General features: G+C 42.7%; 1 protein-coding gene across 1 annotated transcript in view; it reads right to left on the bottom strand.

Moving 5' to 3' along the window:
• LOC122798707 (putative zinc finger protein 705E) overlaps positions 1 to 17,385 on the bottom strand; it is a 195,639-nt gene extending 178,254 nt beyond the window's left edge. Inside the window, exons 1-2 of the mRNA XM_044067802.1 lie at positions 17,196 to 17,385; positions 3,605 to 3,731 (exon numbers count right to left, since the gene is read on the bottom strand). Of these exons, the coding sequence (XP_043923737.1) occupies positions 3,605 to 3,731; positions 17,196 to 17,207 (139 nt within the window). The 5' untranslated portion in view covers positions 17,208 to 17,385. The remainder of the gene's footprint in view (positions 1 to 3,604; positions 3,732 to 17,195) is intronic.
• Positions 17,386 to 17,761: the final 376 nt, after the last annotated feature.

Raw genomic sequence — 17,761 nt, 5'->3', positions numbered from 1 at the left:
GATTGACTTCAACAATTGGCAAAGTTTCTGGTGTCATTCCAAGGGGATCCAGTATCTGTCTGCTTGGGATGACATGATTGACAGAATTCAATATTTTGCCAGAGATGGCCTGCATGTGTCACCCCTGGGTTTTCAGGTACTGACTAAGGCTCTTGCCAACCTTATTGTGCCTTTTTTAGATGGTATTCCAAAGACCAAATTACCACCATAACAGCTATAAATAAATGCAATCTAAGAGTCATGCTGCTCAACACGAGAAGTTTAAATCTCAAGATGCACTCACTCAAAGTACTCCTCAAAATGGAGAACATTGACATTTGTACTGTAACAGAGACCTGGTTTAAAGCAGCAGAAAGCACCTCTGCACTACCAGGCTATAACTCATTCTACACCTTTTGGTCCCAGAACATGGACCGAAGTTCCAAAGTTGGTGGTGTCTCCATATTCATAAAGGATATGCACACCTCCAGACTAGTAGCCCAGCATAACGCATCTGAGATACTCAAGGTACAACTAACACTGGGTAAGACGGCGATTCAGGTCGTAGCCTGCTACAGGTCCCCAACCATATCCCATGACTCTCACTCCACATTCTTAATCACCCTGAAAACTACTAAGATCCAACCCAACACTCTCATACTAGGTGACTTCAACTACCCCTCCATCAACTGGGAAAACTACTCATGCACCAATGCACTGGCCCAACGCTTCCTGGAATTCATCAATTCCAATGCCCTGGACCAGCTCATTCTTGCCCCCACTAGAGGAAGCAACATCCTTGACCTGGTTATTATTAACATGGGCAACCATTGCTCTACACCAATAGTCAATTCGTCCCTGGTTAGATCCGACCACAAAGTAATCACCATGGGAATAGGCATCTCACCCAAAACCCCTCATAAAGGTATCTACTATGAAAAACGTCTGCAAAGCTGACTTTGGACTCCTAAAAACAAAGCTGGCTAACTTCACGGCTCCCATGCCAATGCTAAATAGATGCATGACTGCCGAATCATACACCAATGCACTGTATGAACATGTACATAAATGCATGTCACTAGCCATACCAAACAGAACTAAGACACTCTCCTCCAAAAAAAGGAAGCCAATTTGGTGGTCCCCTGCCATTAATACACTTTACAACAGAAGGAAGAAACTGTTGCAGAAAAAGGTGAAGTCCCAAGAGTGGAAAAATTCCCTTATTAGCTTCAACAAAAAGTTGAGATCCCTCATCAAAACCTCCAAAGCCAGCTATGAAGGCAGAATTGCAGTAGACACTAAAAACAACCACAAATCCTTCTATAGTTATATCATGAATCTCCACAGCAATACCCAGATTTCCTCTGAGTTACTACACAATGGTACTTCCTATACTGAGCCAACAGATATTGCCAACATACTGGTCGACAGATTCAGTGCCAACTTCACCCCCCCCCCAAAGAACCCATCTAAATACCGGATGAATGCCAGGCACCCAGCATTACTGCAGCACAGGTTAAAGATGCACTGTCCAAGGCCAAGGATGTAGCTTCCATGGGACCCGACAATATCTCTGGCTGTGTTCTACATGAATTAAAAGTGAACTGGCACCACATCTGTGTGCCCTGTTCACTCACAGCCTCACCTCAGGCTTTGTCCCTTCTGAATGGCCCACTGCTACGTCATCCCTCTCCATAAAGAGGAACGACTACAGACCCTGGAAATTATCGCCCCATTAGCCTGACGAGTCTGATATGTAAGGCTATGGAGCGCATCATCATGGGCCTAATTAACAAGGATATAGGAAATCTACAATCTACAAACTCTAGATCCCATGCAATTTGGTTTTGTGAAAGGTAGATCATGCCTGCTCAACCTGGTTGACTTCTTTGAGTCAGTTACCAGAGCTGTGGATGAGGGTAAGGCAGTTCATACAACCTACCTCGATCTGGCCAAGGCCTTTGATACCATTCCTCATTCAGGAATTATTGATAAACTTGCCAAACTAGGCATCAACCCCTATATCGTTAGGTGGGTGGCAAATTGGCTCACAAATAGAACCCACAGTGTGAAAGTAGTGGACTCCAAGTCAGACTGCCAACGAGTCATGAGTGGAGTCCCACAGGGATCGGTCCTGGATCCTCTCCTGTTTGGCATCTATTTCTCAGAAGTCCGGGCCAACAGGGAAGGACTCTGGCTGACCAAGTTTGCAGATGACTGCAAGCTGGGAGCCATTCCCTGAGTGATGCAGACATCCTACAGAAAGGCCTCACTGAGACCAATGACTGGTGTCGAAACCATGGCCTTAAACTTAATGTCAAAAAATGCATTGTCATTCCCTTTGGGAAAAACTCAGTTCCCACTAATTACCACATCAACAGGAGCCCACTGAACACTGAGGCGTTATAAGAGATCTGGGGACACAGGTTGACAGAAACCTTTCCTTCGACCACCACATTGCCACTGTAGTCAGAAAGTCCTTCTATGTGGCATAACTCATTACCAAGGGTTTTGCATCCAGGAAAAAAGAGGTAATCATCTCTCTCTACTCTTCTCTCATGAGGCCAATCATCGAGTATAATGCCCCATTTGGCATGTACCTCAGTAGACACCTGCAACAGCTGGAGAGGCCACAAAAGTACCTCATGAAGAGGATCATAGGCCTTAAACACATGTCCTACATGGACAGACTCAAAAAAATCTCCAGCTATTCTCTATCTCATATCGTCTACTAAGAGGCAATGTCTGTTTGACTTACAAAGCCATGTCTGACCCAGCTCTGTTAGAAATGCTACATCTAAAGAAATCCCAATCCCTCCACACCACCCACTCCAGAGACCTCAACCTCATTACCACAATTGACAGAACATGCTGGAGGGACAGGTTCATAACCCAGAGACTGCCCTTGCTATGGAATAGACTTCCCATACATGTCAAGCAGAGCACCTCACTGGCCCTCTTCAAGAGAAATCTTGATGAGTGGATGGGAAATAGAAAGTTCACTCCGGGGATCACTCCAGTGGCTCTACTTGACAGAGTCACTGGGAAATGATATCGGAAGGTGCAATGCCAGGGCACTTCTATGGGCTAGGCATGTAAAGGCTCCAGGGCCATTAGCCTAGTACACACTTATGAAGTTTTCTTACTTATTCGATTTATCACTAGTACATCAGTTTAATTTGTGTAGGCTACTGGCCTCTTTTCAGAGGAGACAAAGTATTATTTATACTGACTAGAAGAAATCTGGCCTCTTTTCATTAAGCGCCATGGGATCTTTTACATTGAACTGAACTGCCTCAAATTCAGGCAGATGAGGCCTCCATTTAACATCTCATCTGAAGGATGGCACAGTCAGAAATGCAGCGGCCCTAATGCTACACTGCAGCGTCAGTGATGGAAAAATGAATCTAATCACCTGAGGTGGGAATGGAACCAACAGCCTTTTGATCTTGCAGCACCAAAGACAAGTGTGCTACCCATTGAGCCACTAATATTGGTATTTTAGTTTTCCAAAAAGAGCAAAATTTTTTACAGCCAGATCTTCTCAACAATGTGCTTTGTTTTATAAATGTAACACTGTAGTTCTGATGTAAGTGTACTCAGATCTGAATGGCACTTCACTTACCTACAGAGACCATGTTCTCATAGTTCTGCACCATCACCTCCCTGTGCAGCTCTTTTTCCTGTTTACTCAGCATCTTCCACTCCTCTCTTGAAAACTTAACAGCAACATCTTCAAAGCTTTCAGGCACCTAGAAAAACACGGAATATGTTTACTTGCTCTTTTACATTTCACTGTGCAGACAGATACAAGGCTTCAACAAAGCTAAGTTCATACCTATATTACATGGCTACAGCCCAGCCAAAATAAACCTACTACTCTTTTCATCCTACTGCTGGACATTGTAGCAGGGTCCCCTTGTACTACCCGTAAGAAAAGGCATGAGTCATCAGTATTTGATGTCCCTTTCTTTCCTACCATCCAGCCATCCATCAGTGTGATTGCCAGTGCTACAGACAGGACATTAAAATTACTCTCCACACCTTTACGATAGCCACACCCTATTTCAGGATGTACAATTCTCTGCCCCATATTCACCAATAACTGCACCTTTTATGCTCTGATTTATTATGTGCAAATCACTGACCCTGGTTTCTGCAATCACCCCATTTTCCACGGTCCAGTTTAGTTTACAGGTGTCACTGCTTGTTGGTCTGTGCTTCAGTATCCCCAGTTTTTGAACGTACCTCTCAACCTCTTACAGCAAGAAATCCGGACAAAGCCTAAAGTAATGAGGGGACAAAGGCTTTAAACTAGGGACAGACATTCAGTATCACTCATAAACTTAGAAAGTTGCTAGAATTACAGGATTTGTTTTAGCATGCATTTTCTAAAGGATATGAAGTCTGAAACTCAAATGTGTGTCATGATTTACTGACTTCAATCTTTAGTGATCTGCCAGAAAATGACAAATTTTATGAGGAACAGAGGAAAAACAATATGCAAAAATCTAGACAGTTGAGAGCAGTGTTTCTGAATGAAACTCCACCAATCCTCTCCTTTGATACATCTGAGCTGTTGTCCCAGGTCTGTACAATAATGTCATATCCACAGTTCACTTTAGCCTTATGTGTCATTGCTCCAGGATTTCACAGTCCAGTTTAGCCTGTGTGTGTCACTGCTCCTGGATTCTACACTAATCAGTTTCCATACTTCCCTTTAATCCGTGCAAGTCAGTGCTTCAGTATTCCAGAATAACCTAATTTCAGATACTTCCATTTAGTCGATGCTGGTCATTACTCCAGGTTTCTACATTAACACAACTTTCCATAACCTCTGTGTGAATGAATGCTCCAGAAGGGTACAACAAGAAACCACATAAAGATGTTAGAAAGAGCCCCACAGTTTACTGAGTTAATTCAACTGCCACCCCTCGCTCCTATACATGTGGCCTTATCTTTACCCTTTGCATTCCCCCTCTTCCTGGGGAGGTTCCCCGCCTCTAACATTCACATTCGCCTCTTCCTCCTGCCACGGGCAGCAATGAACCCAGCTGGTAACCATTATTAAATACTTTCTTAAACATGCCCTAAATTTTGTCCCTTTAGCTACCAGGTATATCTTATTCAACTCTCTCTTTCCATTTCCTCCGAACTCCAAACCACTCACTTACCCCCAACAATAATGTGTGTCCATAATCTATGCCCACTTTTATTCCTTTCTGGTGTATATACACCAAGCACACATAATTGTTCTGTAAAATTCAGCCCCTTTCACCTTTTTGGTAAGTCATAGTTGCATACTTTGCCAACATTATCTACCACACTGATATGCTCCCCCACCTAAAAAAAAAAAACACAGTATTCAACATATGACCTTAACAAAAGCCCTATAGAAAGGGAGAATGACTATGTTTTAGGACCACAGTCCATTATATAAGCATCTCAGCATCTTGCTAGACTCAATTACCAGTGATTTTAAGATCAGAAAGCTTGCAGCCACCCAACTAAAATTGCAGTTCCTTAGATGTAACCCCTATTAACTATACTAACTCGGTATTTTCCCCTCATTAAACTCCACTTGACACCTACACCTATATGTTCAACCTGCATGTTTCTGAAGGCCCCTCTAGAGGCTACCATCACATCCTGAGCAAATCACTGCAGTCCAACTCATCAAAAAGCAAGAATTTTTGCAGTCTCCCTCCCATATGAGTGTTTAGCCCAGTCCATTCCCTATTTAAATATAAAAGCACCACAGATGCACCAACAATGGACAACTTTGGATAAGCTGCAATTTCTGAGAGTTACGCCATGATAAGCTGCCCAGTTCCCTCCACTATTCTATCTGTAGTCACCAATCTAGTCTTAGTCTCATCAGAAACCATACTCACCTTCTTCCAAAGCCCTATGTGGTGCCTGTCATAAATATGCGACGCAGGACTTGTCCCAGCAGAAAAATGTTTGTCTGGCACTAAATCGCCATCTCCCATGAAACCTTTCACTGTAAATGTATCTAGGACGCAAAGACTATGCACACAAAATGAATTTGTTTAAAAAAAAATAATTATGTTTTTTTTCTTTTTTAATACAAATCTACAGTTAAACAGTAACACACAATAGAGAGTGTGTGTCTGTTACTGTACATCACTCCTGGTACAGTATGAAGTAAAAGACAAAAAGTACCCCAACATGAGTGACATAATTACATAACAAAACTTGCCGTAGAGTGCCTTACAGCTTAATCATACAATAGATTTGTTAAAAGTGACGACAACTTTTTCCTTAAGTCATTCCCACCAATGAAGCTCAGGAAGTTTGCACTGTAACTTCCAATGGGTGGAGCCTACGCCTTTTGACAGAATCAAATTATGTCCTCACATTAAAAACAAATGTTCATATCTCTGGAAACATAGGGGTTATGAAAGAAGTGTGTAGATGGCTAGCTCTTCAGCAAAGACTATATTTATGGGGTAGTATTCTTTAGGTTCTAGGTCTTAAGCTGGACTTACTATAAGATACAGTAAACACAGTAAATATAAGGTTGTAATATTTTGTAAACAACTTGCAGCATCTCTGTAACCACTGTAGCTACACACATACTGTTTGTAGCACTTTGTTTATAGGTTCATACTAGGCTATTTGCCCTAGGGCTTTTATAAGAATAGCCAGAGTGTATTTGGCTTTCGCCACTCATTTTAAATGAATTTTGCTATGCCCTTTTTCGAGGTTAGTATACTGTGCCTCAGTCTAACAGTGACACAGAAGTGATACCCGGGGTAAACCTACTATCTCCCATCCACTCATCAAGATTCCTCTTGAAAAGAGTCAATGAGGGACTCTGCCTAACCTGGACTGGGATTTTATTCTGGAGTGAAGGGAGCCTCTGGGTTATGAATCTGTCCCTCCAGCATGTCCTATTTATTTCAGTGCTGAGGTCCAAGTCTCTCGAGCGCGTAGCTTGATGGGATTTGGATTTTCTGAGGTGCAGCATGTCCATTAATTCCGGGTTGGACATGACTTTAGACATCAGGCACAGATCGCCACTGAGAAGAGCTGGAGTTTCTTTAACCGGGCAGCATATGGCATCTGTTTGAGCCCTTTGATCCTCTTGATGAGGTACTTTTGGGGTCTTTCCAGTTGCTGCAGGTGTCTGGTAAGGTACATCCCAAAAGGGGCATTGTACTCAATTATGGGCCTGATGAGGGATGAGTAAAGAGGCACGATGACCTCCCCTGATCTAGATGTGAATCCCTTCATGATTAGGTGGGCTATATAAAATGTTTTTCTAACCACTTTGGCTACGTGGTTGGAAAATGAGAGATTGCTATCAACTTGTGTCCCCAGGTCCCTAATTACTTCTTCCGTGCTTAATGGATTACCACCTATGTGGTAATTTGTGGGCACTTTGTTTTTGCCAAAGGGGATGACTATACACTTTTTGGTGTTTAGCAAGAGGCCATGGCTCTGGTACCAGTTGTCTGTTTCTAAGAGGCCCTTTTTTAGGATGCTTGTGTCGGCTGGAGAGTCTATTATGGCACCCAGTTTGCAGTCATCTGCGAACTTGGTCAGCCACAGTCCTTCCATGTTAGCCTGTACCTCCGAGAAATATATACCGAACAAGAGAGGTCCCAGGACTGAGCCTTGTGGGACGCCACTTGTAACTGGTTTGGAGTCTGACATGGCTCCAGCAATTCTAACCATGTGGGTTCTGTCCTTGAGCCAGTTTGCAACCCATCTAGTGACATAGGGGTTTAAATTTAAGCTGGTGAGCTTATCTATAATGCCCAAGTGGGGTATTGTATCGAAGGCTATTGCAAGGTCCAGATAGGCTGTGTGGACCAACTTTCCCTCGTCAATGGCCTTGGTGACTGTTTCAAAGAAATCGACCAGGTTTAAAAGACAGGATCTGCCCTTAACAAAGCCGAACTGGGTAGGATCCAGTGTCTGTAGGTCCCCAATATCTTTATTTATGAGGCCCATGATGATCCTTTCCATAGCTTTGCAGACCAAGCTAGTCAAGCTTATGGGGCGATAGTTTCCAGGATCCATTGAGGCACCACCTTTGTGGAGAGGGACCACTGTTGCTTTACACCACTCTTTGGGTACATATCCTGTAGTAAGGCTCAGATTGAACAGTAGTTTTATGTTTGGGTTTAGTCCTTCTTGGAGTTCATGTAGGACGCAGCTCGGGACACCGTCTGGTCCCATTGACACTGTGTTTTCTGTTTTGGAGAGGGCGGCTCTTAACTGAGCATCTGAGATGTCAGGGGGCAGCACTCTGCTGGGATAGATATTTGCCCTTTTGGTGGGGAAGGGGGAGAAGTTTGCACTGAACCTGTCAGCTAGGATGTTGGCAATGTCTGTGGGTTTGGTGTATTTTTTGTCATTTTGGACTAATTCTGAGCATATCTGGGAATTCCCACCCAGGTTCCTAACAACTAAAGAAAGCCTTGTGATTATCCTTAGTGTCCTGTGCAATTTTTCTCTCGAAGCTGGCCTTAGACGATTTTATGAGCGCCCATAGTTTTTTGCTAATACTGATCAGAGATGCCTTCCCTTTTTGGGATTTTGCTCTGTCGTGTAGTAGCTTCCTCCTTCTATTGTATAGTTTGTTTATGGCTAGGGTCCACCAGACAGGACGCCTAACTTTGGAGGATTGGGTCTTGGTTTTATTTGGGATTGCATGATCCATGCATTCCTGAAGGTGTTCACAGAATGCGTTTATAAAGGATTCTGCAGTCTGGGACATATTTTCCACAGGCCTGGGGGCTTTGAAGGATTCCACCTCGGTTTTCAGGAGTTTGAAATTTGCTTTAGAGAAGTTTTTCACTGTAGTTTTCTGGGCAGGGGCTGGGGTCAGGATGTGAATATCTAGTGAGATTAGTTTATGGTCTGATCTTACCAGTGAGGGATACACTTCTGGTCTGGAGCATAGAGTCCCCATGTTGGTGATGATCAGGTCCAGTATGTTTTCCCCTCTTGTGGGAGTGGCAACAAGTTGTTCCATAGCATTTGAGTTTATAAATTCTAGGAACCTTTGGGCTAGGGTGTTGGAGCTAGAGTAATGCTCCCAGTCTATGTTAGGGTAGTTGAAGTCGCCCAATATAATGGTGTTTGGAGAGACCTTCATATTTTCCAGTGCTCTCAGGAAGGCCGAGTGGGGTTCCTGGGCTTGGGAGAGTGATCTGTAGCAGGCTATAAACTGGAAGGCAGTTTTACCCACTGTTAGTTGCACATGGATGGTCTCTGATGCTTCGTGCTGTGCCACCAACCTGGAGGTGTGGGTATCTTTGACGAATATTGATACTCCTCCTCCTTTTGTGGTTCGGTCCAAGTTTTGGGGCCAAAAAACATGGTATGAGGTATAACCTGGTAGTGCTGGGGTGCTCTGGGGAGCCTTGAACCAGGTTTCTGTTACTGCACAGATATCAATGTTCTCCATGCTAAGGAGAGTTTCGAGTGCGTGCATCTTGAGGTCTAGACTTCTGGCGTTGAGTAGCATTACTCTTAGTTTCTTATCCCTTGTGATACCTATGGAGGTGGGTTTGTCTTTTGAGCCTTGCCAAAAAAGGCACTATGTGGGTGGCAAGAGCCTTTGAAAATATCCGAAACCCCAGGGGTGACAGGTGCAAGCCGTCCCTAGTGAAGCATCGTGGCTTGTCGAGCATGTCATCCCAGGCAGACAGGCACTGGATCCCCTTTGAATGACACCAATACTTAAGCCAATTGTTGAAATTGGTCATTTTGTCTTCATATTGTGGCATCATTCTTGGTGAGGGTGAGATGCTACTCAAGGTCAGGGTCATACCGGCCTGGGCTACATGCTCAGAGAGCTCCTCTATGTCTCTTTTCATGTAATCCTGGAAGGTACATCACAGGTCATTCACACCAGCATGGACAATGACTGAGTCATATTTGTACTTGCCTTGGGAGTGACCTGAGTGTTTGTGTTATGTGGCGGATCCTAGTGCCCGACAGGCAGCTCACCGTGACCTTGTCCTTGTTCAGCCTGGTGAGCGGGACGTCAGTGTGCCTGATGATAGAGTCACCTATTACAAGTGTATCAGGTGTGTTGTTTAGCCTTAAGGGCTGTGACTGTTTGGCACACTGGCATTGTGAGCTATGTGTTGCATGTATTTTGTTTTGGGGTAGCGGTTGCTTGGGTGTCTGCTTTGGAGGTCTCTGCCTCTTAGGCAGATTTTTATTTAGAGCCTCCGAGTATGTTTTTGTGTGTTTATGTGTTTGGTTTGCTGTCGTTGTAGGTCTATGTGAGACTGAAATTGTAGTGAGTGTGGTTTCCTTCTCCTCCTGACTGGTTATGCCAGTACTGAGTTGAGAGAGCCTAGCCTCCAGTTTGGCTAATGGTTGCATCTCTCACATGTGTTGGAATTTGTTGGGAGAAGGAGAGGGTTGTCTGTGTACATGAGGCAGTTGTAACATTGCCTCAAGATTCCCAGATTCACCAGCTGGACTGGAGAGGAGATTGACAACTGACCTTTGGACATGCTAGAATAGTATTGGGAATTCCTTTATAACTGAAAAAAAGGACCAGTGGGGAACAAAGTACTCAAGGGGAGTTTGTGAGGGTGTAGTGCTTTTAATTTTTTAGTGCTGACTTATATAATTGCTTTAGTGAGCAAGTGTCAGGCTTTAGAGTGGGAATAGGGTGCTTATTATGAGAACTAGATCAGTTCTAAGGGAAAAAGTGAAGAGCAGACTTTGTGGAGCCGAGAATGGTTTAAACCCAATTAAGCGGCGCTGCCCGATGCTGCGCTATGCGCAAAATCGCGCAAAGCCATGTTAAAGTGGGTTTTATACAGGGGGACTTGAAAGAGCTAGAAATTGGCCCAAAACGGCCAATAGACTACCAGATTCTTGTGCTGGGAACACTCCTCCAGGGATAGATACGCTGCTCCAAGCTCCCCACTGCCACTGGTGAACAAAGAAGCCTCCCTTTATTCAAGAAAGGAAATGGGCAACACAGGAACTTTCCAAAAGTACAGAATACAGCAAAGCCTATATTTGGACTACTCTAGGTCAGGAAAGATGGGAAACAAGGATATATTTTTTTTTTTTTTTTTTGCAACAAACAGCAGGAAAATGCAATAAATATGTAACACAGGCTAGCGCACTTGAGTGTGTAGCCTCAACAGTAAAATCAACAAACAGGACAAATTTTAAAAGTGCAGGTGCAAAAACAACTTTAAACAGTTTAAAACAGTTCAAGAAGCAGAAATACTTGCAGTTTAGCTAGATCGGACAGTCGCCCAGGTAGTAGCAGGGAAGCAAACACTTTATCAGGTTAGCAGTCGCTCTTTTAGCCTCTCTGCTGCTAGCACCACTCTGCAGGACCACAAGGAACTTGGCTGAGTAGTAGCAAGTGCAAAAACAGCACCAAAGTGGGTTTTATACAGGGGACTTGAAAGAGCTAAAAATTGGCCCAAAACGGCCAATAGACTACCAGATTCTTGTGCTGGGAACACTCCTCCAGGGATAGATAGGCTGCTCCAAGCTCCCCACTGCCACTGGTGAACAAAGAAGCCTCCCTTTATCCAAGAAAGGAAATGGGCAACACAGGAACTTTCCAAAAGTCCAGAATACAGCAAAGCCAGTATTTGGACTACTCTAGGTCAGGAAAGATGGGAAACAAGGATCATTTTTTTTTCTTTTTTGCAACAAACAGCAGAAAAATGCAATAAATGTGTAACACAGGCTAGCACACTTGAGTGTATAGCCTCAACAGGTAAATGCAACAAACAGGACATACTTTAAATTACAAGCGCTAAAGCTGGCTTTAAAGCAGGGGGTTAGAAAGAGATAGGAAATGGCCCAAAACGGCCAATAAGCTACAGGTCACTGGGCTGGAACCACCCCTCAAGGGACAGATAGGCTGCTCAGAGCTCCGCACTCTCAATGGTGAACAAAGAAGCTTCCTCCTATCCAAATAAGGATATGGGCAACTCAGGAACTATGACACAGCCCAGAGATCAGCAATACCTGAAGACTGGACTATTCTAGTTCAGTAAAGGCAGGAAACAAGGATTTTTTTTTTTTTAGAGAGCTTTCATATGAGGCTAAGCGGGTCTGTCTGTTCTACTTGGTTAATGAGAAATTTAGAAAAACATTACATTTATGATAATACAAATACATATTTGATATTAACAACAATTAATGTATCTCTTTACCTGCACTAGACAGAGGTCAAATATCGACACAACTGTGTTTGCTATTATGTAAGCTTTAATATGAAATTTTTAAATACTTTGTATGTAGCATGGTTTTGAAATTATTACTGCAAAAATGAGCAAGCAATATTTGACACCTAAAGGCCTCACTAGGATGTAACTGCAGAAACGCTTACATACATCGCCCAGCAGTAATGAGTTAGCAAACCCAGTTGTTGTTGTTGTCTTTCGGCTTTTCCCAGTTAGGGGTCGCCACAGCGGAACTCCGGTCCGCTAATGATTGGCAGTAGATTTGACGAACGCCGAGGTGCCAGCTCGACGTTCAACCTTCAACAAAGGCACGCCCATTTACGCATGTCTTTCGAATGCCCACCCAACCGCGGGGAGGATATGCAGACTCCACACAGAAGGCACTCCCTGCACTCCAGCCGAGAATCAAACAGGAGAACCTCTTGCTGTGAGGCAACAACGCTACCGCTGTACCACCAGTGTATATGTATATTCTTGAATCTCTAGAGGTGATTATGCTGGAATATTTTAGCAGAGATGCTGAGTTGAGGTATACACCAAATGGTAGTTGCATCCACTCTCTGAGTCTGGTACTCTCTCCTTCTTTCCAGACTCCCCTTTATCCTTGCTACCTGCAAAAAGTCCTTCTGCAGACCTACCTCTGCTTTCTTTAACTGTTTATCAGGACCCATTAAGCAAGTCAAAAATCTTGATTGTTAAAAGACGTATCCACATTCTCATTAGCTTGAAGATAACAAACATAGTTGCTTCAGAGATCCTGGATAAATGTTTTCCTTTGCCTCTCTCACCTACTGCTCTTTAAGACATACTGGCGAATTCTCTGCTTTGTCACTCCTGCCTATGTCTCGCCCTCTGCGCCCCTCATATCGCCCGCGTACTCCTCTTATCATTACTTTTACAAATTTTAGCTCATATATAATTCTTGCCTTTTACCCTCATTCCTAGAACTTAACATATAAAGAAAACAGGGCTCTTAATAAATTATATACAGGTCTCGTTTTACTTTACTGTATCTGTCTCCATACTTCAGCTGTACTTTGAGCTGTTTCTAGATATTATGTCGACATCTCCATGTACCATGCATTTATGTAAGACATAAAACCTCACTCCTAGATGCCCAATAAGTTGAATCTCACATATGGTTGATTGATGTTTTTATTGATATCACTCAAGGACACAAGCTTTTCTCAAGCATATGTTACCATGTAATATACCATATTTTAAACAATAATACACCTTGGGTTCAACCATATGTTGCGAAGAAAATGGTATGGCCACATATGTCTATGCTTCTAAATGACAGACAGCTGGGTGAACCCATTTACTGATGGCTGACAGGTTCACCTCAAATTTCTTCCCCCACTCACCCCAATAACACAATCCCCCCAACCATTACTAGGGAAAAGGTCATCAATGCACTTTCCAAGGCCAAAAAGACTGCATCGATGGGCCCCAATAACATCCCAAGATGTTTAATAAATAGCATGAAACATGACTCCTCTGGTCCATTTAAATTACTTTTAACTGGAGCCTTCAATCAGGTTTGGTGCCCAAGGAATGGAAGACAGCTACAGTATTCCCCTGCACAAAGTAGGTCCATCCAATGATCTGGGTAACTGCAGGCCTATAAGTCTTACCAGCCTCATATGTAATGGCATGGAAAGAATCATGATAAATGAGGACATAGGTAACCTGCAAACTCTGGACCCACCATAGTTCGGCTTTGTTAAAGGAAGGTCATGCCTATTAAACCTGGTGGACTTTTTTAAGATGGTCGCCAAAGCATTGGATGAAGGCAAGACTGTGCACACAACTTACAAAGTGGCTACAGTGGTGCAGAAATCCTTTTATGTTGCCCAAATTATAAGTATGGGTATGACATCTAGGTCCAAAGAGGTAATTATCCCATCATACTCCCCACTTATCAGTCCAATCATAGAGTACAATGCTCCCTTTGGTATGCACCTGAACAGGCATATGCAGCAACTACAGTGACCTCAGAGGTTCCTTAGAAAAAGAATACAAGGCATAACAAACATGCCTTATGCAAAGCACCTTAAAGTCTACACAGTCTGCTACAGATTGCTGAGGGGTGGTCTATGCCTGGCTTACAAGGCATCCAGAAACCCCACACTTATTAATCTCCTGCATATTCATAAGTCAAACGGTACCAGAAATATTTATTTATTTATTTATTTAACATTTGTTTACCAGGAAAGTCCGACTTGGAGCAAACCCAATTTTCAGTGGAGCCCCTTGGAGAAATGCTCCAGATGCATGTCTTTGCAATGTGGGAGGAAACAGGAGCACCCAGAGGAAACCCACATGGATGCAGGGAGGACATGCAGACTCCGCACAGAAAACACCCCAGCCGAGAATTGAACCGGAGAACCTCTTGCTGTTAGGCAACAATGCAACCGCTGCACCACTGCGCTGCCCAATACAAGGTCTAGGGACCTGAATTTTGTCTGTGACTTAAACAGAACATACTGGAGAGATAGATATGTGTCCCAGAGACTGACTGGAATAGGCTCCTCATCCATGTGAAGCTGAGTTAATCTACTATCCAGTCTAATTGCAACCTGGACCAATGGATGGAAAATAGGAAATTCACACTGGGCCTAGAAAACATGCCCCCTTATGTACAGAGGTCTCTTATAACTGCCTGGTCCTCAATGTCCCATTTGGATACAGGACATAATTATTCTTTTGGGAAAACCTGTCTAGGCTTAGAAAGGTCCCCCAGGTCATAAACCTAGTAACAATCTATGAATGAAACAAGATGAGGGCAGTTCTACAGAGGGTCCTAGACAGCACAGCAAGCTGAGCAGACATGGAGTAAGTGAAGGTCATCAAACCAAGGTCTTCACTTTCCTTTAGTCTTTTGCATCCGTACAGTAAAACCTGACTTACAATACTTTCCCACAATTCCTACTACTATCTCTGCACTTGTTCACTTGACCATTTCCAGTACCTGACTGCTAGTGTTAGGCTTGCTTCCCCTCAATTCCTAGTACCATCTCGGCACCTGTTCACTTGACCACCTCCACTACTTGACAGCCAGCTTTAGGTATGCTCTCCAAAACTCTGCAAACTGCTTTAAGTTAAAAACAGTGACCTGCACAGCAGCAGAATAACCTTTCTGCTTGACATGAAATGTGTCCCAACATTTTGTTTGTTTTGAACCTCCTTTGTGCTCCATTTGCCCTGACTGCTACCTATTTCTAATGATCCTCAGCTACAGTCCTCCATGCAGTGTCCTTCCTGGGATTACGTACTACAGGTAGTTACTAAGCATGTGGTCAAGGAGACCATCGAGGAGCCTATTTCAGTTTCTGAACCACTCCAGAGCAATGTCTAGTTAAGTGACTTACTCAGAGTTGCACAGCATGCAAATAAAGTTTGAAGGAATCAAACATTGGACTACAGGGAGCAGCTTATATCTTTAATCATTTGCACTAACTGACTTACAGGACAGTGCACTGTGGCACATACTCCGTTGTCTCAAACATTCAACCCCACTACCAGCATACAGTCTCACACATCACACCACACTATCAACAACCATGTTAGCAACACTTAACAATTGCGCTTCACTTTCTACCCCCATACAGTACTGAATCAAGGGCAGTACTAAACTGAAGAACAGCACATCTATGCTACAGCATCTTGCTACCTTGGTCCCCAATGACTGGAACATATTGAGCTTTTTGGGATCATCCAACAATGCAGCTCTGCTCCATCCTGTACTGACAGTCTTCTGAAAATGAACATCATTACAATGGATCTGTGGTTAATCAGGAAATAAACGTTCCATACAGCAGGTTACATCAAGACCGCTTAGTCAGACATCATCAAAAATAACAAAAAATTATTAAAAAAAACATTTTTGTAGGGGAGAGGTGTCATGCTATCTGATGAAAGCTAATACAGCCGAAAGTGCTCATCGTTCATTTGATCTTTTATTGATTAAAGTGTGTTTTTTTTTTACGTAAAAAGTTGTCTCGCCTTAGTGCTTTAATTAACAGTGAATAAGCTGTGGTGTTTAGCCGAAGATTACTTCTTTTTTGTCCCTCGGCTAACTTTAGCAGCGTCAACTGAGTTTTTTTTCCTACTAACAATTTAAAAGAGGGGAAAATGCAAGAAGCTTATCTACAGTTCAGATAAAATGGAATATTCACTATATAGCTGTAAGGACTCTGTAAGAAAATACAGATTCTAACATGGAAGTGAAGTCTACAGTATGTGTCTTTAGGAAATCATTACAATGCATACTGTGCCTACTGCAGACTTTTATCATACAGCTACATGATAAATAAACTTATTTTTATAAATAAACATTTCAACAGATTAACAAAATGACTATATAACTACAGCTTCATTTCATTGGCAGTTACTGGGATGCAGTCCAGGAGACCATTAAGGAGTCTCCAGTCACTCCTAAGTACTGTCTGGCTACAGTGATCTGCTCAAAGTCACACAGTAAGCAAATGAAGGGGGAATATACCCTTAGCACAGGAAGAAACTCATTAAGGAGGTCAGATGTTTAACACTCTGTGCTAACTACAGTTCTACATTCAGGGAGCCACAACTCAGTTTAGTAGGTATTGTTTATTTATTTTATAAGGGTGGCATGCCATTTTTCTGGTTGATACCTATTCAACAAGTAGCTTTTGAAGGGTTATTGCAATATGTAGTACTGCATCTCTTCTAGGGAAAACAGCTTCCACAAGAGCTCCCAGCAAACTCTGCATTCTTTATTTCCTAAATCATAATGATTTATTTATTCTCTGTCTCCAGGAACACAGATTGCAGAATTCAGCATTAAGGAATTTTACTCTCCCTGTAGCCCAGAATATCTTACCTACAGTTTCAGAATCCTCACTGTGCTTTCAAAAAGGCAGAGTGCATATTCAACTGCACAAATATCTAATATCTTTAAAGAACACATGCGATCTACCCAGAGAATTAAAATATTCTCATTAGCTGCATTCTTACCTCCAGCTTCATGTTCCTGTTTCAGCCTCAAGCACTACAAACCACAACATTCAACGACCCAAACAACAGTTTCTTGTAAGGGGTGGGGTCCACATCTGCAATATTTCTCTACAACAGTACAAATTTTCCCCAAGTTTTTTTCTGAAACTATTCAGACCTTTTACAACACCTTTGTTTGTAAGCTAGCTTTTACTTCCTGTCCTTCACTGAAATGTATCCTGTACCTCACAGGGAAGCTTTTTAATATTCATGAAACAAAGCTGATAAAGAGTGGGAGTGTGTGTAGGAGGAAGGGGCTTATTTAAATATTTAATGAGCTAGACTACAGCAACCAGCTTTCTTTGATCACACACACAAAGGGGGAAAAGTTAAGTTTTACGGAACAAATTTTTTTTGTACTGCAATCAGAGAAACTCAAAAGCACACCTCATTCATGACAATTTTCCTTCTGTAGCATACTCTTTATGCATTAGCTTTACATATTTCATCATTTTATGGTTATATAACCAGTTTTGCAGATGTTCTACTAAATTAAATCTGTCTGGTAACATCCAAAATACAGTAGT

The sequence above is a fragment of the Protopterus annectens genome, chromosome 3.part1 (genome assembly GCF_019279795.1).
Source record: "Protopterus annectens isolate FY-2018-M chromosome 3.part1, PAN1.0, whole genome shotgun sequence".
In the NCBI taxonomy this organism is placed as follows: domain Eukaryota; kingdom Metazoa; phylum Chordata; order Ceratodontiformes; family Protopteridae; genus Protopterus; species Protopterus annectens.
Note: the sequence above shows the minus strand (reverse complement) of the source record. Positions and strands in the feature narration are given on the sequence as shown.